General features: G+C 42.1%; 1 protein-coding gene across 10 annotated transcripts in view; it reads right to left on the reverse strand.

Annotated features, from left to right (window-relative positions):
• Positions 1-351: 351 nt before the first annotated feature.
• Exd1 (exonuclease 3'-5' domain containing 1) overlaps positions 352-27,409 on the reverse strand; it is a 45,953-nt gene continuing 18,895 nt past the window's right edge. For 9 of the 10 annotated variants that reach the window (XM_052726489.1, XM_052726487.1, XM_052726485.1 and 6 more), the window contains 6 exons: positions 26,945-27,031; positions 15,133-15,237; positions 14,975-15,055; positions 8,634-8,777; positions 4,146-4,337; positions 352-1,865 (listed from right to left, as the gene is read on the reverse strand). In XM_052726489.1, the coding sequence (XP_052582449.1) occupies positions 1,206-1,865; positions 4,146-4,337; positions 8,634-8,777; positions 14,975-15,055; positions 15,133-15,237; positions 26,945-27,031 (1,269 nt within the window). In that variant the 3' untranslated portion in view covers positions 352-1,205. The remainder of the gene's footprint in view (positions 1,866-4,145; positions 4,338-8,633; positions 8,778-14,974; positions 15,056-15,132; positions 15,238-26,944; positions 27,032-27,409) is intronic. The other variant, XM_052726491.1, reaches the window with a different exon arrangement.

A 27,409-nucleotide genomic window follows, 5' to 3' on the forward strand; every position in this document is an offset into this window, starting at 1 on the left:
TGCTTTGGGTCTGGAATCTGAGAGGGAACACTAATTCCTTCAGTGACACTCATAAAACAACTGGTTGTCGTTGCTGTTCCTGGACTATCCCTGCATCTTCAAGGTGCAGTAACAGTCCTGTAACAGGTGGTAGGCAGATTTTAAAAATTAATGAAGCATGGTCTTCCCATGAAACCTAGGCTGGCCTCCAACGGCTACCCTCCTTCCTAACTTCCCAAAGGCTGGGATCAAAGGTGTGCACCACTGTGTCTAGCTAGAATATGGATTTCTAAACAAGACTCCAGACCTAGGAATTTAGATATTACTCTAAAATTTCCACAATCTCACACAAAAAGGGAAAAAGAGAGATGATCTGATGCAAAAGCAGGTTTATTGGTTGTTTTACACAAAAGAGTAAGAGTGATTTCTGAGCACTCAACACAAAAGACCCTTTTTCGAGCTGTCTTTCTTTTACTCTGAGAAAATGTAACAGCTCTAGGCAAATACAATGGACTCAAACTTTACATTTCCACAAAAGGGATAACAAAGAAGCCAGCACCTCTGCTTTGTTAGGAAAGTGGACAAAACCTTAAGGTTAATGAGATATAAAGAAGATTGAGACTGAAACCTATAATGACATTACTTATTCTCAGGCTAGAATACAATAGACAAAAATTCACAATTCAAGTAATATCTTAAGGAGAAAAGTACTGGTGAAGTTGGATGAGAAACATTTTTTAACCTATAAATAAGGGTTTTTAGATTTACTTCATTCTAAAGGCCAAAAAATAACCCAAACCCAAACAAACATAAAAATACAGCTTGTTTTTTGGTGATGCTGCAGACTGAACCCATGGCCTGTGCAGGCTGCACCAGTTCTACCATCCACAGGAGCTGCCCACAATATTCCTAAACTAGATTCTTCCAGATACTGAGCACAAGCATTTTTCAATTCTTCAAATCCTTGAAACCTAAATTATGAGAAGTGATTACTCAGGCTACTGGGAATATTTCTGCATATCAGAAGTTTGACTTGGTCCATTATTTCACTTATTCCTTCCATCCTAATCCAGACACCGAGAAGAAGCACTAACTGAAGGCCATCATTTTCCCAGAAGCCCTGTGGCTGAGACCTAACCACCCTACCTACCCCAGGAGAAATACATGGACCCTGTTGGCAGGGTAGATGAGTCCCCTTCATGGACTCCAGCAGCCAACCGTAAATCCTAAAACAGATTTGGAGATGGACTTATCCATGAATCTGTCTTCTCCAGCGCTGGGCAGGGTGGAAGTGTAGAAATCAGAGCGTTCTCAGGAAGAGGGAAGGTGTCACTTGGTGCCCCCCAGCTTTCTGGGGGAAGAGAAGGAGACACCAAAGAGTCTTGATTTGGGCTTCTCAAAGCTCCCTTATTTTCCACCATCAGCAACTGTTCTATCTCCTCCTTCAAAGAAAAATGTGACTGAAACGCATGCGTGGGAGTCAGGGAGCGAGCCTTCTGGGTTCTCAGGTCTTCTGGCCCCCTTGACTCCCAACACATTGGTTTGTTCTCAGAATCCTCACTGGCTTCGTCTTCCTTCATGGGAGGCAGAATTTGAGAATTTGCTGTGGTTTCTTTAGAGTCTCTATCCAAAAAATTCTCATCCTTATAAGATCTGTGACATAGAAAGTGTGGAGCTTTGTCTACGTCCGAAGTTTTACAAACTAAAAAGCCTCCGGCTGGGCCCTCTTTCCCTGGTGTGCGACCGGCTGGTGTCTTTGGATGCAGCACCGTCCTTATGAGGAGGCCCTGCGCATTCATTCTGTACTCCTTCGCAGCTCGCTCCCGGCGCTGCTTCTGGAAGTCCTTGAGTTGAAGAAGCTCCTCTGGCAGCTCCATACACTCAGGCTGGGAAAGCAAACAAGCACAGGTTTGCAAACATGGTCCCAATCACCCCTGAGGAGAACAGGCACGTGAGTTTATCCAAATGTGTTCCTGTAGTGCCCTCTAGTGTTTCCAATATAATACTACTTTAAAATTTTGATTGTATTGTTTTGAGTAATTTAAGTATTTAAGAAAATTAAATATTTGTGTGTGTGTGTGTGTGTGTGTGTGTGTGTGTGTGTGTGTGTGTGTGTGTGTATGTGTGTGTAAATACAGGAAATATGTTTCCCAGCCTGGCTTAAGTTGGCTTAGAAAGTGCACCCTCTGAAAAGCTTTAATACCCAGGTACAGTCAGTGTACACATGATCTCAGGGGTATGTGTGTGTGCTCATGCGCCTGACTTAGTAAATGTTTGTCTGCATTGGATGACACTGGATGTGTGTGGTAACTGGGATTCCACTCAGGCTTTATGATAAGGTAGACTAGTACTCTACCAGTGATCCCAAGTCCTAGATTACATGTCAACCCCCTCAAGCATGAATTTTTATAACTTTCTAAAATTATTCTACCCATATGGTAACATAGTTTTACATATTTTTTCAGTATCTTTTGGGGGCAGGGTCTCACCATGTAGCTCAAAATAACCTTGCACTTCCTATGTAACCCATAGTTGCCTGGAATTCACCATAATCTGACCTTATTCTCCTAAGGACTAGAATTACAAGTATGTACTACTGCTATGGTATATTCACATATTTGGGGGGAATTTGCTGCTGTTTGTTTTAAGACAGGGTCTCATGTAGCTCAGGCTGGCATAGAATTCACTATGTAGTTCCAGATGACCTTAAAATTCTGATCTTCCTGTGTGCTGGGATTACAGGTATGAGCCACCATGCCCAGTTTATGTGGTTGTAGAGATCAAACTCAGGACTTTATGCGTACTAGGCAAGCACTCTACCAAATGAGTTACACACCCAGCTCTACTATCCTCTTATTTTTAATTAAAAAAAAAAAATCTGTCTGAGCCTGGCAGTAGTGGAGGACGCCTTTAATCCTAGTACTCGGGAGGCAGAGGCAGGCAGATCTCTGTGAGTTTGAGGCCAGCCTGGTCTACAGAGCGAGTTTCAGGACAGCCAGGGCTACCCAGAGAAACCCTGTCTTGAAAAACTAAAGGGGGCAGGGGTGGAAAAAGTAAAAAACAGCAGAAAATACACGTTGATCTCTGTTCTCCATAAACTCAAGCACAGTCTAGCACTCCACATATGGGTTACAAACATGTATACACCACACAGACATGCATGCACATGACACAGACACACACATACACAATGTATCAATCTCAACATGGTGGCACATGCTTGTAATCCTAGCTCTTGAGAGGTGGAAGCAGGAGAATCAGGAGTTCAAGATCATCCTTAGATATATAGTAAGTTCAAGGTCAATCCTGGATACATAACACTTTGTTGAAAAAACAAAACAAGGAGGTAGAGAAAAGACTCATTGGTTAAGAGAAACTGTTGCTCTTCTGGAGGACCCAGGTTTGGTTCCCAGCACCCACATGATGGCTCACAACTATCTGTAACTCGTTTCTGGAGATCTGGTGTCCCTGCCGGTCTCCATCCATACTCCCTCCCACGCAGCAGCGTGCGCGCGCGCACGCACACACACACACACACACACACACACACACACACACTCTCTCTCTCTCTCTCTATATATATATATATATATATATATTTTTTTTTTTTTTAAAGACAAAAAAGGGGATCTAGGTTGTAGCTCAGTTGGCAGGATACTTGTCTAGCATGAGTGAAGCCCTGAGTTTGATATGTATCATTACAAAAACAGGGCATAGTGGCACATGCCTGCAGCCCAGCACTGCCCAGGTGAAGGCAGAAGGACCAGGAACTCAAGGTCATCCTCGTTACATAGCACGTTTGAGGAAAGCCGGGGACACATCAGTCCTTGTTGGAGAAAAAGAGGGTTGAGCACAAGGCTATCCCATGAAAGTTGCTGTATTTGTGAAGAGTAGGTGTCACAGTCAAATCTGGCGTCCCAAGACTGTAATCCCAGCTGCTCCAGAAGGAGGCAGGACAGAGATCAAGGCCATCTTAGACAACTTGGTCAGACCTTCTCTTAAAACAAAAATTTAGAAAGGGCTGTGCATGTAGTTCATTAGTCGGGGGTTTGCTGAGAATGTATGAGGTCTTCTGTTTGATCCCCACCACTGCAAACGCACAAACCAACAGTGGAGAGAGGAAGAGACAGAGAATACACAACACACCCACAGAAAGCTGCACTTACCTCTGTGCCTGCAAGCCGGTCTGCAGAAGCTTCTCGATAGGTGTTTAGGTATCCATCCACCAGTGTGGTTAGGTCCGACATCATCCCATCCAAGAGTACCAAGCGGAGTGGAAGCAAGCAGGCTGTTTCCAGGGCCAAGATTTTCAATAAAGCGGGTGGAAGAGGCCTTGTCAACCATACTTCTGGATTCTCCTAGAGAAAGTAAAACCATTTTCCCCCAAGACAAGGTTTCTTTGTGCAACAGTTCTGGCGGGGATTAAAGGTGTGCACCACCACTGACCAGTCAGTTTTAATTAGTAGTAAGTAAAATTAAGCCAGGTGGTACACAGTGTCGCCTCGGCTACACAGTGAGACCCTGCCTTGAAAAAAAAAAAAACAAAAACCAAATAATTTAAAACACTGCCAATGTCATCTACTAATCTCTACTTTCTCATTGTCAGTAACCTCTGAGCAGGTACATGCACCCCATATATACAGTGTCTGTGAGTTCTTGCAGCCACAAGAATATATTATAGAGATTCAGCTGTGTATTAAAAGCTATACCTTGACCGGCCAAGGGTACTGTCAAGAGGCAAGCCATTTATTATGAATATTTGGTGCTATCCAGCCTTTAATATTCCAGGGGTCTTCTACTTTGAATTTCTGTGTGGCCAAATATTTTCAGACCTGGCTAAACTTCTAGGTAACTTCCCTGCTGAGCCAGTACCTGGATAAGGTCATATAAGCAAAGAAAAGCTGGCAGGAAATGCATAGCTTTGTTTCTTGTGCAAATGAAGCTCAGGCCATCCTCCTAACCGGAGGCCCAGTGGCTCTCCAGAGCAACTGACTGAGAACAAAAGAGGTTTTTACATATTAAGATGAGAGGTAGAATAACATTCCTGAGGAGTCAGAGAACCGCATGCCCAGGGAAAGAAAGGGCAGGCATTTTCTGTAGAAATGGACAGAAAGGCATGTCGAGAGATAAGAGAGGAAGACAGGTTCCATAGAGAATAAGCAGCTCTCGGGTAGAGTTTTCTGAGTGCCAGGAGCAGAGAGTAGCAGAGATGGAGAAAGAGGATACAGAGGACGAAGATGAGGCTGGAAGCATAGGAGTTAGTCATTAGCAGGACTATGAGCTAGGGAGTTGGACAGAACTGAAGCTATGGAAACAGGATTTCTTTCATCCCAGAGAAATAAAGTAGACAGATAAAGAGCTTGGTATGTCTAGAGTTACTCCTGCCTTTAGTGCCTGGTGGAGCTATTGCTGTATTGATAGAATTTTGTCTTAGAGGAATAAAATTAACGGACATAACAACATAGTGTATGTAGATTTTTTTCCCTTAGATATCCCACGCCAGACATGGATAAACCCTGGGACCCCTGGGGTACCCTAAAGTGAGTCAGAGAAAAGTAGGGTTGGGAGGGAGGCTGGTACATTAGGATTTCTCGCTCAAAGTTTGAGGATGCAAGCCAGCCATACAGCTTGCCTACTATGTCTAGGACCCTAGGTTTCATTGCCAGTACCACAAAAGCTCACAAAGTTGGAGGGAGGGCTTGGAGTATAGTATAGCTCAATGACAGAGCACTTGCCTATCATATACAAAGTCCTGAGTCAATCCCTGGCACCACTGAAGGGAAAAATGCTAGATTTTAGCAATGACCAACTTTGTAGGTAATACACTCACAACCCAGGTTTGCATGTAAGGATATTATACACTGTGGTGATTTGAAAGAAAATGGCCCCCAACGTGAGCAGCACTACTAGCCACTATGGCCTTGTGGTCTTGTTTGAGGAAGTGTGTCACTGTGGAGGCTGGCTTTGAGGGTCTCATATGCTCAAGCCATGCCCAGTGTCTTAGTTCACTTCCTGTTGCGTGCAAGATGTAGGACTTTCAGCTACTTCTCCAGCACCATGGCTGCCTGAATGCTGATAATGGACTAATTCTCTGAAAATGTAAGCCATCGCATTACTTTTTCCTTTTTTAAGAATTGCGGTGGTCATGTGGTCATGGTGTCTCTTTATACCAATAGAGACACCCTAAGACAGATGTTGGTACCAGGAACTGGGGTATTGCTGCGAAAGGCCTGACCATGCTTTTGTTTAGAGGAATTTGGACTCTGGGAGTTTGGCTTAGGGAAGCAGTGGGATGCTTTATGTGCTGCTTAATGGGCCATGCTAGTAGGAGCATGGAAGACTGTGGTGCTAAGAGTGATCTGAACTGTGGGAGGCTGGCTCAAGAGGTTTCAGAGGAGAAGAATTTTAGTATGTTGCCTAGAAACTATTCTCAGGATATTTTGATAAAGAATGTGGCTGCTTTTTGCCTTTGTACGAAAAGTTTGCCTGAGGTTAAAGTGAAGAGTTTTAGATTAATTCCCTTGGCAGAGGTAATCTCAAAACAGCCTAGTATAGACTCTATTTTATGGTTACTAGTGTTAAGTCCAATGAAGATTTATAATGAAAAGGAGCAAGGTGAGCACAGGAAAATATTTGAGGAGAAAAAGAGCATCAGAAAGTGGAATGGAACTAAATCCTGTGTTCAAGGAAATAACTGGATTAAGAAATGTAATAAAGGGAGTGGTGATCTCAGAGCAAGATTCCACCCAGCTAAATTTCCAATTTGTGAAAAGAAATTAAAGAAAAAATTGGAGCCAGGTGTGATGGCACACACCTTTAATCCCAGCACTTAAAAGGCAGAGGCTGGCAGATCTCTGAGTTTGAGGTGGTCTATAAAGCAAGTTCCAGAACAGCCAAGCTTAGGCAGTGAAGGAAACTATCGGAAAACAGAAAGCTGGTGAAGATGTAATTGAACAAAAGGGCCATGTTCCAGCCCCAGTAAGCAGCAGAACTTGGCAGCTTTGGCCACGTGGTTCTAGCTTCAAGGATAGAAGAAAGGCATTATGGAATCTCCCTCTGTGACTAAGGAATGCTGCTGAGGCCAGGTATATATCGGGGTGTCCCTGAATGGAGGCCTAGAGGAGCCATTGCACAAAGCTGTGAAGGTGGAGCCTGGATTGCCTTGGAGACCCCAAGATGTTGGAGATGCCAGAGCCATGGGATACCTGTAGAGAAGAACTGCTAACAGGGAGGGGAAACAGCCCAAGAGGAAGACGAGCGTTGCAGTTCACAAAGCTGGAGGTGGAGATCTGAAGAGCATTTTGGCATCATACATGGAAATGCAGAGTTTGGAGTTTGCTCAGCTGGTTTTTGGTCTTGCTCTGGTCCAGTATTTCCACACTATGCTCCCTTCTCTGCATTTTGGAATGGTAATGTATATCCCGTGTCATTTTATGTTGAAAGTACGTGATCTGCTTTTTTATTTTTATTTTATAGGGGATTATAGTTAAGAGACTGCATGAATCTCAGAAGAGACTTTGAACTTAAGACTTTTTAGACTATGGGGACTTTTGTAGTTGGACTAAATGCATTTTTGCATTATGATATGGCTACAAGCCTTCGGGGGCCAGGAAGTGGAATGTGGTTTGAAAGAAAATGGTCCCTCAAAGGGAGTGGCACCATTAGGAGGTGTGACCTTGTTGGAGTAGATGTGATCTTGTTGGAGGAAGTGTGTCACTGTGGAGGCTGGCTTTGAGGTCTTATATATGCTCAAGCCATGCCCAGTGTCTCAGTTCACTTCCTGTTGCCTGCAAGATGTAGGACTCTCAGCTACTTCTGCAGCACCATGCCTGTGTGCATGCTGCCATGTCCCGCCATGATGATAATGGACTAAACCTCTGAAAATATAAGCCACCCCATTACATGTTTTCCTTTATAAGAGCTGCTGTGGTCATGTGGCCATGGTGTCTCTTCACAGCAACAGTACCCTAACTAAGACATGCACTAAAGAAAATTTATATAGCTTTGGGAAAAACAACTAAGATGATTTTGGTTCCAATGTCTTAATTCAAATTTCTGTAAAAGCTTACCCATCCCAACTTGAAAATTTATTTCAGAGTACTTTTTTTTTTTGGTTTTTTGAGACAGGGTTTCTCTGTGTAGTTTTGGTGCCTGTCCTGGATCTCGCTCTGTAGACCAGGCTAGCCTCGAACTCACAGAGATCCACCTGGCTCTGCCTCCCAAGTGCTGGGATTAAAGGTGTGCGCCACCATCACCCGGCCTTTCTTTTCTTTTTAAATTTATTTATTTATTATATATACAGTATTCTATCTGCATGTGTCCCTGAAGGCCAGAAGAGGGCACCAGATCTCATTACAGATGGTTGTGAGCCACCATGTGGTTGCTGGGAATTGAACTCAGGACCTCTAGAAGAGCTCCAATGCTCTTAACCTCTGAGCCATCTCTCCAGCGCTCAGAGTACTTTTTAACTTATAATAAAAACATCTGGATTCTGGTTTCTGTCCCCTTGGAACCACGAACTGCTCCTCCCTGGCACAGCTAAGGCTCTGCCAGTGCCTAGGCTTGCATGGCAGCTGTCACTTCCCCATCACATGGGCTGACAGTCCTGTGCAGAGCACGCCAGGAGTTCAAATGACACATCTTTTAACACTTACCTGAACACGTTTTCGTCTCTCTTCTAAAAAGGAGAGATATTTAGGGGCAACTTTAAGGTGTCTGATTAAACTCTCCTGCAAAGTACTGATACAATTCGGAAGAAAACCACCCGTTTCCATGGAAAACTGAAGGACATCTGCTACCTAATGTATGAAACAGAAAACAATTAACCCCACAACAACAACAAATGAAAATTAAGCAACACACAGAAAACTATCTCATGTCAGAAATACTCTGAGAGACTTAGCTGTAAGGGCTGGGATGTAGCTCTGCTGGTGCCATACTTGCCTAGCATGCCCCAGGCCCTGGGCTCCACCCCACCAAAAACTAGACTTTCTGGTACAAGCCTGTAACCCCAGTACTTGGGAGGCAGAGACAAGAGGATCATCATCTAGGACATGGGAAATTGGAGGCCAGCCTGGACTACATGAGGTGAGAAAGAGACAGAAACATACAGAGAGAGAGAGAGAAAGAGAGGGAGAGGTGTTTAAATTCCATTTGCCCTGAGGTCATGGCCACGGATGCCACAGGTAAATTCAAAGCAGGTCAGTCAACTTATTTTGAAAAGAAAACAATCAAGCTAGGAGATTACACAGCTCTGCATTGTTTATTTTCTTCTCTCTTTTTGTTATTACACTTTGGTGCTTTTGGAGAATGGGGAAAAAAGAATTTAAGATTTTTTTTCTTCAGAAGAGAAGAAGCAAGTTTATATAACATACACCAAGGATGCAGTAGGCAGGACAAAGGCAGCAGAACTAGCTGCTCAAGAATTGAGTTTCTTACTTAACAGCCACTCTGGCAACATCTTGGTAAGGAACACGAATAAAATTAAGAATTGCTACACTGGGCTGGGGAAACAGCTCAGTGAGCAAAACATGTGTCATGCATGTGTGAGAATCTGAATCAGATCCCTAGAATCCACATAAAGCAAGACTTGGCAGATCCGATTCCTATCTGAATCCCAGGGCTCGCTCCTAGGTCAAGAGAGGAGGCAGAGACAGGAGGGTTCCCACAAGCTCACAGGCCATCTAGCCTGGTGTGTGCAGCCGTGAACAGCAAGAGACCGATGCAAAAGGAAAAGCAAGGACCCACGCCCAAGGCTGTCTCCTGACCTCCACATGTGCACACGGCCCTTTGTGCCTGCACCCACATGTACATGAACACGTATCACAAATGCTACAGGCTGGATAATGACTCTATCTATCTATGCCTATGCTGGGTATGGTGGAGCTTGCTAGTAATCCCAGTGTTTGGGAGGCAGAGGCAGAGAATCGGGGACTTCAAGGTCATCCTCAGTTTGAGGCCAGTCTGGGTGACATGAGACCCTGTCTTTAAAACGACAAAAAACAAATCTATTTCTTAATTCCTAGACTCTAAGTTTCCTAAAATGAATTATTCTAAATCATTTGAGTAGGTCCTAAATAAAATCAAATGTTTTGTTCTGATACAGGGTCTTAAAATGTAGCCCAAGCTGGCTTAGAACTACATAACTGAGGCTGGCTTGGCAGGGTGGCCCCCTCACTTTGGTTCCCCCACGTTGGAACTGTGGGCGTGGGCGTGTGTTGTCATACCCAGCTCACATGGGCTTTTTTTTTTTTCCCGAGACAGGGTTTCTCTGCGTAGCTTTGCACCTTTCCTGGAACTCACTTGGTAGCCCAGGCTGGCCTCGAACTCACAGAGATCCACCTGCCTCTGCCTCCCGAGTGCTGGGATTAAAGGCGTGCGCCACCACCGCCCGGCTTCACATGGGCTCTTTTAAAGTCACAGATGGAGAGTGAACCAGAGTGGAGCAGAGGGGAAGGTGACAGGAGCAGATGACAGGGTGCTTTTACTTTCCATCTGGGTGGGGCACATGCATGCTGTCTGGCCCTTGTGAAGGCCACAAGACGACTTGTGGGAGTTGCTTCTCTCCTTTTATCATATGAGTTGTAAGAACTGGGCTCAGGATTGGCAGCCAACGCCGTCATCTGGTGAGACAGCTCGTCAGCCCTACTTTTTCTTTATTTCCTCCTTCCTTTTTTAATTTTTATTTTTTATTATCAGCTTGATACAGTACAAATTCTTATCCTAATAGTGAAATGTTTCACTGAAGTTTGCCCAGTGATTGGGTAAAACCAAAACTTATTATAAGTCACAGTCATCCTAGGGTCCCCCCTGCTACATAGCCTCCCTGGATCTGTGGGTTGCAGTCTGATTGTTCTTTGCTTTATATCTAGAATCCACTTATGAGTGAGAACATACCATGTTTGTCCTTCTGGGTTTGGGTTACCTCAGTCAGGATGGTATTTTCTAGTTCCATCCATTTGCCTGCAAATTTCATGCTGTCATTGTTTTTCTCTGCTGAGTACTCCATTGTGTATATGTACCACATTTTCTTAATCCATTCTTCAGTTGAAGGGCATCTAGGTTGTTTCCAGTTTCTGGCTATTACAAACAATGCTGCTATGAACATAGTTGAGCATATATCTCTGTGGTATGATTGAGCATTCCTTGGGTATATGGCCAAGAGTGATATGGCTGGGTCTTGAGGTAGATTGATTCCCAATTTTCTGAAAACCCGCCATTACTGATTTCCACAGTGGTTGTACAAGTTTGCATTCCCACCAACAGTGGAGCAGTGTTCCCTTTGCTCCCATCCTCTCCAACATTGACTGTCATTAGTGTTTTTGATCATAGCCATTCTGACAGGTCTAAGGTGGTATCTCGGAGTCATTTTGATTTGCATTTCTCTGATGACTAAGGATGTTGAGCATTTCCTTAAATGTCTTTCAGCCATTTGAGATTCTTCTTTTGAGAATTCCATTTAGCTCTTTAGCCCATTTTTTAATTGGATTGTTTAGTATTTTGATGTCTAGTTTCTTGAGTTTTTTATATATTCTGGATATCAGCCCTCTGTCAGATGTGGGGTTGGTGAAGGTCTTTTCCCATTCTGTAGGCTGTCTTTTTGTCTTATTGACTGTGTCTTTTGCCCTACAAAAGCTTCTCAGTTTCAAAAGGGCCCATTTATTAATTGTTGTACTCAGTGTCTGTGCTACTGGTATTATATTTAGGAAGTGATCTCCTGTGCCAATGCATTCAAGAGTACTTCCTACTTTCTCTTTTATCAAGTTCAGTGTAACTGGATTTATGTTGAGGTCTTTGATACACTTGGACTTGAGTTCTGTGCACGGTGACAGATATGGATCTATTTGTAATATTTTACATGTTGACATCCAGTTATGCCAGCACCATTTGTTGAAGATACTTTCTTTTTTCCATTGTATAGTTTTGGCTTCTTTGTCAAAACTATACAGTGCTTTTGGTTTTTTGAGACAGGGTTTTCTGTGTAGACCCGGCTATCCTGGAACTCACTCTGTAGACCAGGCTGGCCTCGACCTCACAGAGATCTGCCTTCCTCTGCCTCTCAAGTGCTGGCATTAAAGGCATGCGCCACTATGCCCGGCTCCAACTTTTTCTTTTACCTTTGTTTTCTAAGAATTATTTATTTAGAGATAGGATCTTACGTAGTAACCCTGACTATCCTGGAACTCACTCTATAGACCAGGCTGGCCTCAAACTCACAGAGATCCACCTGCCTCTGCTTCCTAAGAAGTGGGTTAAAGGCAATCACCACTCATAGCCTGAGGCTTATTTTTAATTTTTTAAAGATGAATCTTTTTTTTTTTTTTTTTTTTTTTTTGGTTTTTTGAGACAGGGCTTCTCTGTGTAGCTTTGCGCCTTTCCTGGAACTCACTTGGTAGCCCAGGCTGGCCTCGAACTCACAGAGATCCACCTGGCTCTGCCTCCCGAGTGCTGGGATTAAAGGCGTGCGCCACCAACGCCCGGCTACGATGAATCTTTTTATTTCATGTGTATGAGCATTTTTCCTGCATGTATGTATGTATGAGCACTAAGTGTATGCCTGTAGACTGAGGAGGCCAGAAGAGGGCACCAGATCCTCTGGAATTTTGAATTATGGGTCGCTGTAAGCCACTATGCAGTTGCTAGGAATCAAACTCATGTCCTCTGCAAGAGAAGCACGTGCTTTAACCCCTGAGTCACCTCTCATACTCTTTATGTATATGTACATGTCTATGTTACTGCATGTACATGTGTGTACAGATGTTTGCAACTGTGTGTGCAAGTGAAGGCCAGAAGGGGACAGTGGGAGTGTCCTCCATCACTCTCTGCCTAGTCTTCTGAGGCAGGGTCTCTTTTTTTTTCTGAAACCTGGGGCTTGTGGCTTCCTGGGAGTCGGCTGGGAGTCGGCAAGCTGCAGTGAGCCTGCTATCTCTGCCTCCCTCAGAGCTGGCGCTACAGGTGCTCACGGGGACACTCAGCTTGTTATGTGGGTGCTGGGACCCTAATATGACCCTCACCATTACAGCAAGCATTTTTAACTGATGAACCATTTATCCAGTATTGCACACATACATACACACACATCCCCCCCTCCTTTTTTTTTTTAAGTTTTTGAGACAGGGCCTTATGTGGTCCAGGCTGGCCTTGAACACTAGGTAGCTGAGACTGGTCTTGAAACCCCGAATCTTCCTGCTTCCTATCAACAGAATGACATACTCTGAAGAGGGAGAAAGGAGTCACAAAGCAATGAACATGTGTGGCCTCTAGCTCCTGAGAAACGCAGTGGAGCCCAGAGGTGAAAACTCAGTAGTTCCGGGTCATCCTTGGCTACAGAGTTTGAGGTCAGGGCTACATGAATCCCGTCTCAAAAACAATCAAAGCCCTGCTAAATGTGCTGGGTTTGGTAGAGCAAGCCCATGATGCCAGCACTGCCTATGATGCCAGCACTGAGGATGCAGAAGACGGTGGATAGCTGCAAGTCTGAGGGCAGACTAGGCTGCATAGCAAGCATAAGCAGACCTACACAGAGAAACCCTGTCCAAAGGTTTTGTTCTTAAGCAAGGGAGCAGTCACTCCCAATAACCTCTCAAACAATCTTGCTGTCGCCCTGACTCTTACCCAGGAAAAGTGATGTGAGCCTTCTCATTTTCAGAACTGTAAGAGAATGAACTGAGGGAGCCAGGCCAAACTTGTGATCAGTTATATCAACAATGCTTGCCTTCTATGCAAGGTTTTGAGTTCATTCGAGAGCAAGGAAAACAATATTTATGACGATGGCTTCAGGGGAACAATGGGGACTCCTCTGAGACTTTGGGAGTAAGCATGGCGCAAGGGCAGTGTCAATACTGTATACTGAAAGAGTCTAAAAGAAGGCCCAAAGGAACTGCAAACATAAGAAATGGTACACACTTCATGAGTAGATACAGAGTAAAATGAGTCACATATTTAAACAAGAAATTGAACTTAGGAGTTGATCCTCAAAAATAATAATCAATCCCCAGCACCAAAGGACAAAAAAGAAAGACCAAGGGAAGGGAGGGAAGGAAAGACGCAAGAACAGGAGGGAAAGAGAGAAACCACACTGGGACCAGTGGTTTTACTGCTTTCAGGATCAAATCGAAACCAAATGAGTTTTAAGAATGGGCTAGGCAAGGCATTTCTCATTTCCTTCCGGTCCCTTGCAAGAGTCCATTCAAATCTTATCAAGTTATTATTTTGAGCCAGGTAGGTTTTTTTCATTTTTAAGAAATAAGTTATTTACTTTGTCTTATATGTGTGTTCGCCTGCTTGCATGTGGGTGTACCATATGTACACTTGGTGTCTGTGGAGGTCAGAAGAGGGCATCAGTTCCCCTGGAACCAGAGTTACTGATGGATAAGTGGGTACCGGAACAAAACTAGAGTCTTCTGCAATAGCAACAAGTGCTCTTAACTACTAAGCCATCCTGATAGCCCCATAAATAGGGTTTTTTAAAAGGGGTGTAATAGTCTCAACAACCCACACCCCTGAGGTAAACACATGATAAAGGTGAGATGCTCTTTTTCACTTCATATTAAGTCTCCACATCAGACTTCTGAATGACCTTCAAATTTCTGAAGTTTCTGAATGTCATGGCATACCCAGCTTCCTTCTTACTTTTACAATTCTAGAGTAAAAAGAGAAGACTTCCTCCTAAGTGATTCTAAGTCACTTTCTATACAATTTTTATGGTTCTCACAAGTTATAGACATAATTTATGGAAGAAATGGGCAGGAATGGCCACCAGGAAAAACAGGCTCGATCTTTTATTTTTTAAGGTTCTCCCTGTGTAGCACTGGATGATGTGGAGCTCTTTATGTAGACCAAGCTGGCCTTCAACTCACAGAGAGCCACCTGCCTCTGCTTCTCAAATACTGGGAGCAGAGACATGTACCACTACACTTGGCACAATCATTTTTTAGACAGCGAATCTTAAACTAGGATCCATGTGTGCTGGATTTTCTCCAGCATCCCTTCATACCTGTGTGTCAAAGACATTGTTCAGCATGATTCCATACTGATGAGACAGGCAATCTGAAAGCCATCGACAATCATGGATAACCTGCGGAGTCAGAAGACAGGGAGTCATTAGGACCTACCCTAACCTCATCACTACAGGAATCAGCTTCTAATGCCCACCTTCAGGATTCTCTTATCTTCCAAAATCATCTGAAGTCCATTGTTGAAAGCACGAATTCCCAGAAGGAAAATATCAAACAAGTAAACTCGGCTGTTTGTGGCCACCTACAACAGATAATACCATGAAATGAGGAAAGACCACAGTAGGGATCTGAGGACCAAAAGCACAGGACACAGATGAAAATGGGGAGCATCCTCACTGTTAAGCTGGCAGCAGTCATTCAAATGATACAATGGGACTTAGGGTTGTGGCTCTGTGGTAGGGTGCTTGCTTAATATAGGTGAAATTCTGGATATCTCTGATTTGATATTGGTATCTTTGATACTGATACTGCAACAAATATGATGAAAGATACAATTACTAGGATTTTCAGAAGGAAAGAAAAGAGTAAACAGGTAAACTTGCTATGCCAAGCAGGAAAGCTTGATGGATTTTTTCTTTTTCTTTTAAGATACAGTAAGCATGATAAATATATGTATTCATTTCTATCGCTTATGATATTTACTCTTTATTCTTTCAAAATTCATACATGCATGCAATATATATTGATCATATTTACCCCTTACTCCTTACCTCCAACTCCCCCAAAACCCATCACATCTCCTTCACAACTTTATGTCCTCTTATTTTAATTTTTTTAATCCATTGAATCAAATTAGCACTGCACATCTACACTAGAACATGGAGTCATCCACTGGGGAAGGGACAACCTTCCATTGGCCCCACTCTTAAAGAAAAGTCGGGGTTAGAGATTTAGCTCAGTGGTAGAGCGCTTGCCTAGCAGGCACAAGGCCCTGGGTTTGGTCCTCTGCTCCAGAAAATTAAAACAAAAACAAAAACACCGTGCACTTTTGGTGCTGGAGAGATGGCTCAGTGGTTAAGAGTACTGGCTGCTCTTCCTAGAGGACCCGGGTTCAGTTCCCAGCAATCACATGGCAGCTCACAGCTGTTTGTAACTCCAGTTCCAGGGTACCCAACATCCTCATGCAGACAAAACACCAATGCACATAAATAAAATAATAATAATAAAATTATAAAAAAAAAAAGTCAGCCGGGCGGTGGTGGCGCACGCCTTTAATCCCAGCACTCGGGAGGCAGAGACAGGCAGATGTCTGTGAGTTCGAGGCCAGCCTGGTCTCCAAAGTGAGTTCCAGGAAAGGCGCAAAGCTACACAGAGAAACCCTGTCTCTAAAAAAACAAAAAAAAGAAAAAAAAAGTCACTCTCCCTTCCAGAACTTAACAACTGCTAACAAACAGGGGTAGGCCTTGGGAACCCCTTCCCTGAACACCAAATATTGTGTGTGTGTGTGTGTGTGTGTGTGTGTGTGTGTGTGTGTGTGTGCGCGCGCGCATGTGCATGAAGGCCAGAAGACAACATCAGGCATCAGCACCTTATTTACATTTATTTTTAGTTATTCTTGTGTGGAATGGGTAAGCGGGCATATGTGACACAGGACACGAGGTTGGGGTGACTTGTCAGGGTTGGTTTTCTTCTTTCACCATGTGGAGCTGGGGATCAAACTCAGTTTGGCAATCTTGGTAGCAAGCAATCTTGCTGGCCCAGATGCTTTTTTGTTTTATTTGTTAGTTTTTTTGAGACAAGGTTTTTCTGTGTCCTGGCTGTCCTGGAACTCACTCTGTAGCCCAGGCTGGCCTCAAAATCACAGATATCCACTTGCCTCTGTCTCCCAAGTGCTGGGATTAAGGTGTGCACCACTACTGCCTGGATTTTTTTTTAAGACAGGGTCTCTTACTGGCCACTAGGGTAGACTAGCTAGCCAGTGAGTCCCAGGACCTGCCTGTCTCTGCTTCTCCACTTCTGGGATTACAAGCACATGCTACTATATTTGGCTTTTGAAAGTTGTGAGTTCTAAGTGTAAAATTCAGGTCTAACAACTGAACAGTCACCCCAGCCCTTAATATGATATTGACATAAAAAACTAGATACATCTTTATCACTCCCTGACTCTCTTGAGAACGTCTCCTTGTGGGGGGCCATCCATACTGAAGACAGGGATATAGAAATTGAGAAGACTTTAGAAAAACATTACTGAAGAGAGGTAAGATGGCTGAGTTGCTAGAGTTACTGCCAACCCTGAGAACCTGAGCTCAATCCGTGGGACACACAAGATAAAAGGAGAGACTGACACCTGCAAGTTGTCCGATGACCTCTATACATGCTGTGGCACATTCATATACTGCTCTGCCCTGCCCCTTGATACGTATAAATTAAAAAAAAAAATGTTTTTTGTTTTTTGGAGACAGGGTTTCTCTGTGTAGCCCTGGCTGTCCTGGAACTCACTGCATAGATCAGGCTGGCCTTGAACTCAGAGATTCACCTGCCTTTGCCTCCAGAGTACTGGGATTAAAGGTGACACCACTGCCCAGCTATTTTTAATTTTATTTTTTTTAATTTTTAAAATATTATGTGTATGGATGTTCTGCCTCATGTATGTCTGTGCACCACATGTGTGCCTGGTATCTTCCAAGGTCAGAAGTGGGCACTGGACCCCATGGAATTAAAGTTACAAGCAGCTGTGAGCTGCCATGGGGATGTTGAAAATTAACAGGTTCCTCTGCAAGAATAGTAAGAACTCTTAACCCTTGGTCCATCTCCCAAAATACCCACCGGTCTTTTTTAAAATAAATAATAGAAGAATGGTTATTCTAAAGACTCAGGGGGATATCTCGGTGAAAGAGTGCTTATCTAGGATATAGGAGGCTCTAGGTTCAACCCCAGTAGTTCCAGGGGAAAAAAAGGAAAACAATAATGGACAATCTAAGTGAGTTCTTGAGTGACAGAAGACTATTAAAATACATATACACAGTGCCATGTGGCGGTGGCACATGCCTTTTATCCTAATACTTGGGAGGCATAGACAGGTAGATCTCTGAGTTCAAGGCCAGCCTGGTCTACAGAATAAGTTACAGGACAGCCAATATACATGCATATGTGTATATATGTATGTATGTATTGGTATGTAGTGGTATTTGCTCCACCCATGACCTTGGGCTATAGGGCCCAAAGGAGGTGGTGATAATAAATATGAATACTTAATGTACAAAACAATAACCCTTCAGAGCAATCTTAATGCCATTCAGATTATTTCTAAGGAGGAAAGATCATCTCTAATTGATAGAATAGTTGTGGAAATCATATGTTTCAGATGAACATAAAAAATTGTATGAGTCCATGAAATCTCTAGAATCCTTTACAACAGAGGAGGTTCAAACACACACAAGAAATAACATCGCGCCGGGCGGTGGTGGCGCACGCCTTTTGTCCCAGCACTCGGGAGGCAGAGCCAGATGGATCCCTGTGAGTTCGAGGCCAGCCTGGGCTACCAAGTGAGTTCCAGGAAAGGAGCAAAGCTACACAGAGAAACCCTGTCTCGAAAAACCAAAAAAAAAGAAATAACATTGCCAGGTGGCTCTTATAAAATGGCTTATCCTGTCACCATCCATGAGAAGCCAGCAGATGATACACATCCTGAAGATTATATAGAATATATCTAGCAACCTATTCATATGAGGGATTTAAAACACATTGGGGAGGCTGTACTTACCTATGGCATACATTCAACATATGTAAAACAGTTGTAAAATACATGGTCTTCTAGAAATAGAATTATACCAGATAACTGGAATCAGTTAATTTCAACTGTGTTAGAATATAGCTAGCAGTTACAATGGAAAAGCTGGTCGAGAGAAGCAAAGGCCCTTGAGCAGCAAGGTAAAATTGGAGGTTTTGAGATCTCCGAAGATCAAATTCTTGGTGAGAGCCATTTTGCTGATATAAATGTAGAAGGTACCTTTGATGAGCATACATTCTCTATGCTGTATAGCAGCTTTAAATGCTTGTGAAAAAATTTCAGAAACAGGGAAACCAACTGAGCTATATATGAAGGTCTTCCAGGGGTCAAAAGAACCATTTACTGATTTTTTTTTTTTTTTACAAAGACTGACCAAGACTATAAACAAGACAGCATCACAACAAGAATTAAGATAAGTATTAACTCAATCTTTGGCTTTTGATAATGCTAATACAGAATGCAAAAGAATACTTACACCTTTAAAGGTCAGGTCAGCACCTTTGGAGGAATGGATTCAACATACAAATGGTGCTGAGTCTCTTAACTATGGTAATGAGGCTTGGATAGGGGAGGCGATTTCCAAAGGTGGAAGGAGGCATCAAGGTAACAAACATTTTAACTGTGGTACACCAGGTCATATAAGAAGAAATTGTACACAGGTGCTCCAAGAAGTAATGCTTCTTCTAGAAATAACCCAAACAGGAGACCCCAATCTACTGGATTATGCAGATGTGGCAAAGGCTGACATTGGACCAATGAATGCAGATCAACAAGGGACATATGATGCAACCCTTTACCAGTGGAAAATGCCTTGGGGGGCCTTTCTCAGGCTCTCAAATCAAACATGGTCCAAACATTTCCAGCCACTGCGTAGGAAATTCTTTCCCAGGACAATTAAATGACCCAGTGCCTAATGTAAAGAATGACACTGCACTGGATGATAGAACAACTTTGATAGACGGATCAAAAATTACAAAAAACACCATAAAATGAATATTTTGGCAGACTTCCATAAATGAACAAAGACCAAAGCTTAGAATGTGAATTAACAACATTGTCCTGAAAGGACTGGTGGACACAGGTGTGGATGTGACTATAATTACACCAAAATCATGGCATCTGAATTGGCCTCTTCAAGAGGTAGGGATTGGAACCCTATTTCAGGTAAAACAAAGTTCTAGATGGGTTGAATGGATAGGGCCAGAAGGACAAAGAGGAAGGCTGAAGCCATATGTAGATGTAGCAGTGAATCTTTGGGGCAGAGATCTGTTACAGCAATGGAATACCCAGATTAAAATTTCTCCAATCTCAGAAGTGGAAAATAGACCAATTCATGTTTCTGGAAATAATATTATAAGATACTATAAGAAACAGCCACCAACCATTTAGGCTGTATACAAACAGAGCACAACTGCCATTGAATTCTCAGAAGTACCAATGGCCCTACCTTTAAAATGTCTAACTGATGAACCTATCTGGGTTGGACAATGGCCTATGACACAAGAGAACTACAAGCTTTAGAAGACCTGGTTCAGCAGAAGTTAAAGGCTCAACATATTGAAGAATCTACCAGCCCCTGGAATTGTCCTGTATTTGTTATTAAAAAGAAATCTGGGCCGGGCGGTGGTGGCGCACGCCTTTAATCCCAGCACTCGGGAGGCAGAGCCAGGCGGATCTCTGTGAGTTCGAGGCCAGCCTGGGCTACCAAGTGAGTTCCAGGAAAGGCACAAAGCTACACAGAGAAACCCTGTCTTTAAAAACCAAAAAAAGGGGGTTGGAGAGATGGCTCAGTGGTTAAGAACACTGGCTGTTCTTCCAGAGGTCCTGAGTTCAATTCCCAGCACCCACATGGTGGCTCACAACCATCTGTAATGAGATCTGGCGCCCTCTTCTGGCCTGCAGGCAAACATGCAGACAGAACATTCTATACATAATAAATAAATAATTAAAAAAAAATTAAAAAAAAAAAAAGAAATCTGGCTGGGGGGCAGTGGTGTATGCCTTTAATCCCAGCACTTGGGGGAGCAGAGCCAGGTGGGTCTCTGTGAGTTCAAGGCTAGCATGGTCTACAGAGTGAGATCCAGGACAGGCACCAAAACTACACAGAGAAATCCTGTCATAAAAAAAAAATCTGGTAAATGGAGAATGCTGACAGATCTGACAGCCATAAATAAAGTAATTCAGCCTATGGGCTCCTTACAGAATGGGATGCCCTTGACCTCTCTGTTACCTAAAGAATGGTCTATTATAGTTATTGACTTAAAGGACTGTTTCATTACCACACCTCTACAAGAAAAGGATAGAGAAAAATGTGCCTTCACAGTATCTACTTATAATGACTCCCAGACAGTCAAGACATATCAATGGAAGGTCCTCCCACAGGGAATGTTAAATAGCCCTATCTTATGCCAATATTTTGTGAAAAACTGTTGGAAATAATTCGTGCAAAATTTCCACAATCTATAATCTACCATTATATGGATGGTATCTTATTAGCTGATCCAAAGTTAGATACCTTAGAAAGCATGTTTAAAAAAGTAAAGAAAGTTTTGCCTCGCTGGGGACTACAAATTGCTTCTGAAAAAATACAAAGAGGAAATTCTATTAATTACCTAGGATATAAGATAGATCTACAAAAAATTAGACCCCAAAAGGTACAACTCAGGAGACATCAATTGTGGACTCCTAATGATTTTCAAAAATTGTCAGGAAGCATTTCCAACTTACAGACCATCATTGGAATACCCAAAGATGGACTAGTAAATTTGGCCAATACCCTAAAAGGGGACAAGGACTTAAATAGTCCAAGAGAATTATCAGCTGAAGCCGAGAAGAAATTGGTTCTAGTAGAAAAGAAAATACAAGAGGCACATGTGGATCGTGTGAATCCAGAACTTAACTGTATTCTGGTCATACTCTCCTCTAGACACTCCCCTACAGGGATTTTGATGCAGAGGGAAGATATTATATTGGAATGGACATTTCTAACATGTAAACCGAGTAAGAACTTAAAGACTTATGTAGAAAAAAATCTCTGATTTAGTTCTAAAAGGAAAATTGAGACTTTATCAGTTGACAGGAATGTACCCAGCAGAAATTGTAGTACCTTTAATGAGGAAATTTCCTCACTATGGAAAGATAATGAATATTGGCAAAGAGCCTGCTGTAAATTTTTGGGAGAGATTAACAATTGTTATCCCAAAAGCAAGAGAATAGAATTCATAAAAAGAACTGAATGGGTCCTTCCTCACATTGTACAGCAAAAACTAATCTCTACTAGAGTCCCCACATTCTATAATGACGAAATGAATCAAGAAAGGCGGGATATAAATCAGGAGACTTAAGTAAAGTGGCTCAAAGCACCTACAATTCTGAACATAAAGAAGAACTGTATGTCATTTTTATGGTACTAATGGACTTCATGGACCCTCTCAATATAGGTACTGACTCTCAATATGCAGAAAGAGTTGTTTTACATATTGAAACTGCTTGAATTCATTCCTGGTGAGTCAGAATTAACTTCACTATTTATACAATTACAGGAAATAATCAGAAACAGGGAACATCCTATATATATAAAACACACATCAGATCCCATATGGGTCTGTACAAGGTAATGATGAGATTGATCAATTATTAGTAGGTAATGTGCTAGAAGCCTCAGAATTTCATAAGAAACACCATGTAAATAGCAAAGGTTTGAAAAGGGACTTTTCCATCACTTGGCAGTAAGTCAAGGAAATTGTAAAAAAATGTCTTACTTGTTCCTTCTATAACCAAACTCTATTACCTGCAGGAAGCAATCCTAAAGTTATACAAAGAAATGAAATTTGGCAAATGGATGTGTTTCATTTTGCAGAATTTGGAAGATTTAAGACTGACAATGTGGGCTGGAGAGATGGTTCAGCAGTTACGGGCACTGATTGCTCTTCCAGAGGTCCTAAGTTCAATTCCCAGCAACCACATGGTGGCTAACAACCACCTGTAATGAGATCTGGTGCCCTCTTCTGGCCTGTAATCAAACATGCAGGCAGAACACTATACATAACAAATAAATAAATCTTAAAAAAAAAAAAAAAAGACTGACAATGCTCCAGCATATGTCTCAAATAAAATGAGATCTTTTTTACTTATTACAATATAAAGCATGTTACAGGTATACAACACAATCCCACAAGCCAAGCAGTCATAGAAAGATCCAATCAAACTTTAAAGGATATGCTAAATAAACAGAAAGAGGTAACAATGACTCCTAGAAATAGATTACATAATGCTTTATTAACCTTGAATTTTCTCAATGCTGATGAGAAAGGGACAACAGCTGTGGAGAGACATTGGACAACAAAAAAACCCTTAAGCTAAACTAACCAGTTTACTTCAAAGATATGTTGACCTCGGAATGGAACCCAGGATACATCCTATGTTGGGGAAGGGGTTTTGCTTTTTTTTTTTTTTTTTTTTTTTTTTTTTTCGAGACAGGGTTTCTCTGTGTAGCTTTGCGCCTTTTCCTGGAACTCACTTGGTAGCCCAGGCTGGCCTCGAACTCACAGATTCGCCTGGCTCTGCCTCCTGAGTGCTGGGATTAAAGGCGTGCGCCACCACCGCCCGGCTTCGGGTTTTGCTTTTGTTTCTGCAGGAGAAGAAAAGCTATGGATACCAAGAAAATTAATTAAAATTTGCTTCGAACAGGAGAAACCCCTCGACGAGGAGAAGGAATAGCTCATCCACCAATGTGACAATTCTACAAGTTGTAAGGAAAAACTCAACAAACAAGGGTCAGGTAGGGTTCTGTTTTTTGTCTTTACAGGATAATAGGAATACCCATCTTCAAGAAATCATAAGGCCTTGGACACCTAGATGTCTACTGCATAAAGGAAGGACATATTGGTACCAATATACTCCACAGGGTAATATCTCACTGCCTAACATCTATATCTCTTTAACCCTAGAAAAGTTGTGGTCCCGATTCAATTATAAATCAAGCTGGCCAGGTAGTAGTGGTGCACGCCTTTAATCCCAGCAGAGGCTGGCAGATCTCTGTAAGGTTGAGGTCAGCCTGATCTACAGAGAGTTCCAGGATAGCCAAGGATACACAGAGAAACCCTGTCTCGGAAAAAACAAAACAAAACAAAACACAGAGAAACCCTGTCTTGGAAAAAAACAAAACAAAACAAAAACAAACAAAAAACAAAAACAAAAAATTAATCAAGCTGGCTTTGGAGCTGAACTGTGGCTCTCTCCTCTAAACCCAAGAATATTGCTAAAAGAAAAATTAGGAGATTCTGTCTCATATCAGAAGAGTCGACTGGTGTGAGAAAGAAGAAAACCAATAATCTATGGATCATTGTTGTCAAGTTTCAATTTCTCTCCATGCTTATCCTTGATTTCTGGGAATCCTTCCTCAAATCACCCTAAATCCAAACTGTCCATTTTGATATTAATAATGTTCAAGTTTTCCACAGTGAAAATAGCAATCTCTGAAGTCTCCAGAAGAAAGATGGGGCCCCACAACAAGGACTCTACTCAGTCCAGAAAGATGCCATCGTACCTAAGAACATACTTAATGATCAGCCTTGAACTGATAGTTCGTCAGGACAGTTCCAAGATGAGATGGTCTATCATACTACACTTCTAGCCAGAATCTCAAGACAATCTTACCCATTACTCTGAGACTGGCTGCAAACTCTACAGTTAGTCCTATTGAGACCTAACTATCTGAGCTTTCTTACAGGACCCCGTAGAGATATTGTTGCCCCCTAAACAGCAGGAAGCAATCCTAAGAAAATGACGCTCCTCTCCCAAAGGTTTCATTTTTCTCAGCGTTATGGATGAATGGTTATAGGATTGGGGGTGGAACAATAAAATTTAGACTCAGTATTCTGCTTTAGAAAAGAAAAAGGGAATGGATAGGTATAGTATATTAAGGTAGATCATTATATCTACTAGTAAACTTATTTAGCAAATTATCAGCCTTGGATAATTTGCACTAATATGAATTCTTGTATATTTGATACAAATGTAAACTATTCTTATATTCCTATTTAAGATAATTTGTATATTGATACAAATACAAAATTATATTTGTTGTATTATACATATATTTCTATTCCTGTTTGAAATATTTTATATATTGATACAAATGCAAAATTATATTTGTCATACTGTATGTATGCTCTACCTGTGTTTAGGATATTTTGTATATTGGTACAGATTTAGGATATTGTTATCATATTGCATTATACATTTCTACCTCCATTTAAGATATTTTGTATATTGTCACCATTTTGAGGTCATTGTCCTTATATGGTACATCTGTTTACAGACTGTTAATGTGAAGCCTTAGTCCTTAGGTTATTTAGGTAGATAAAACTTACAGAACTATAGTCATCCATGCTTGTCACTTCTATACTTATGTTAGTTAGGTTCTCCAGATTTACAGAAACATATGTCAGATGGATAGGTAATCTTCAAATACTTCATAGACCTAGAGACTATGACATTTAAATGTTTCGATAACTTAGAATTCTGTTGACATGAAACACAATTGCTCCTGGCAGCACAGATCTGATCCTGAGAAAATGTTGGGCTTCTAAGACATTTCCATTTGAAGTTTGACTTCTTCTTGGCACAAATTGGCCTGCTGGGCAAAGAACTTCCCTTGCTTAGACTGCTGACAGTATGAACACTGCCCTTTCTGGACAAACAGGACACAAGAAAAAGTGACTACTGAACTCTGCGAAGACAGGGTAAGATGGTCTTTCAAAATTCCTGCTTCTGAAAATGGTCTGTCAGATATTCTAGGCCTGGTGCCAAACTGGATGCCCCAGTGATACTGAGAAACTTTGGGTGACTGTGCAGGCTGCCAGCTGTCTCTGTCTATTCTCGCAAGATTTTCAGAAATTGCTTGCTTGCATTTTCCATTTTTTCTCAGGTATTATTATGTTCCTTCTCAGGTCTTTGATAGAGTTGAAGACTAGATAGTTACAGTTACAATCTTCTCATATCTTACCTAGAACATATTAAGTACTAGAGTTAGAATCTTCAGGATAAGACAGCTATTGGAGTAATCTTGGTAATTTGCCATTTACCTATGATCTGGACATTTCTGGACATTTAGCATGTCTTTCTAGTTTGCTGTTGTTCTTGTGGTTGTAGTTCCATTTTTGTTATGTTATTACCCTTTGTTTTTCCTGGACAATACTTGATAATCATTCTTTTAGTATATAGTTTGCACTAAGTTTAGAACAGTCTTATTAAGACAAAAAGTGGAAATGTAGTAGTATTTCCACCCATGACCTTGGGCTATAGGGCCTGAAAGAGGAAGTGCTTCTTGCCATTGTATGTCACCACTTAAAAGGAAAGGGAGAAGGGTCATGAGCCCCTTCTCCCTGCTTCCTGGTGTGATCAAAGTGCCAGGTGGATTCGCTCACAGTCAGATCAGAGGACAACTGTGGTGATACTTTATTTGTATGTTAATAAATAAACTTTGCCTGGAGATCAGAGGAAATAGCAAGCCATTTTAAGTAAACACAAAGTCAGGCAGTGGTAGCACACACCCTTAATCCTATCACTTAGCAGGCAGGGTCTCTGTGTGTTTAAGCCCACACTAGGGAACACAGCCAAGCATGGTGACACAGGCCTTTAATCCCAGTACCAACCATAGAGAGCTGGAAGTCTGTACAGACAGGCAGTGACAAGGAAGTGAGGGAGCTGAGCTAAGAGCCAATGAGAAGACAGAACAGCAAGGCAATAAAAGTCTGGGTAGACAAGAAGTCATGGCACTTTGGAATCTGTGGCGTGGTGAGGTAAGGTTAGCTGGTGGCTATTCCTATTTCACTGATCTCTAAGGCTTTCACCCCTATTTTTGGTTCTGTGTTTTTTATTTAATAAGACTGCTTAGAAATTTGTCTACAGATGACCTCAGCTGTCTATTCTGTTCTGAATTCCTGAGTGTTTTTCCTCAATTTACCCTAATACATTTCTCTAATTCTCCTTAACCAGACTCCCGTGGATTTATCGCATAATCACACATACATATACAGACATTGAGCATTTGGGAAGTGGATATAGGAGGAACAGGGTTCAAAGGCAGCAAACACACAAGTGAGTTCAAGGCCAGTCTAGGCTCCATAAGACCATTCCAGAAAAAAAAAAAAAAAAAAGACCATGCCAGAAACAAAACCAAAGAAAACATTTCAGTTTAGAAAAGATCTTTCACCTGAAGCCAACAGAGTTTCCCATGGCGACACACATTAGCTCCTTCTGCAGCCACACTCAAGACATTCTGCTTCTTGATGTGGAGCATCTGTTAAGAAAAGGAACACACCTTTAATCCCAGCACTGGGGCTACACAGAGAAACCCTGACTCAAAATGATAGATAGATAGATAGATAGATAGATAGATAGATAGATAGATAGATAGATAGATAGACAGACAGACAAACAAGAGGGTTTCATATACCTTCAGGCTGGTCTCCAACTAAGTCACTTAGCCCACGTTAGTCTTATCCTCCTGGTTGTTCTGTTTCTAGTACTGACATCATAAGAATGTGTCAAACACCCAGCTTGGGTCATCTCTGTGTGTGTGTGTGTGTGTGTACATGTTCACTTGTGAGTATGTGTGCACACATTCATTTGGAGGACAGAGACCCATGTTTGGTGTCTTCCTCAGTCACTTCCCATC

The sequence above is a fragment of the Peromyscus californicus genome, unplaced genomic scaffold, assembly GCF_007827085.1.
Source record: "Peromyscus californicus insignis strain IS unplaced genomic scaffold, ASM782708v3 Scaffold_7__1_contigs__length_154581171, whole genome shotgun sequence".
Classification (NCBI taxonomy): domain Eukaryota; kingdom Metazoa; phylum Chordata; class Mammalia; order Rodentia; family Cricetidae; genus Peromyscus; species Peromyscus californicus.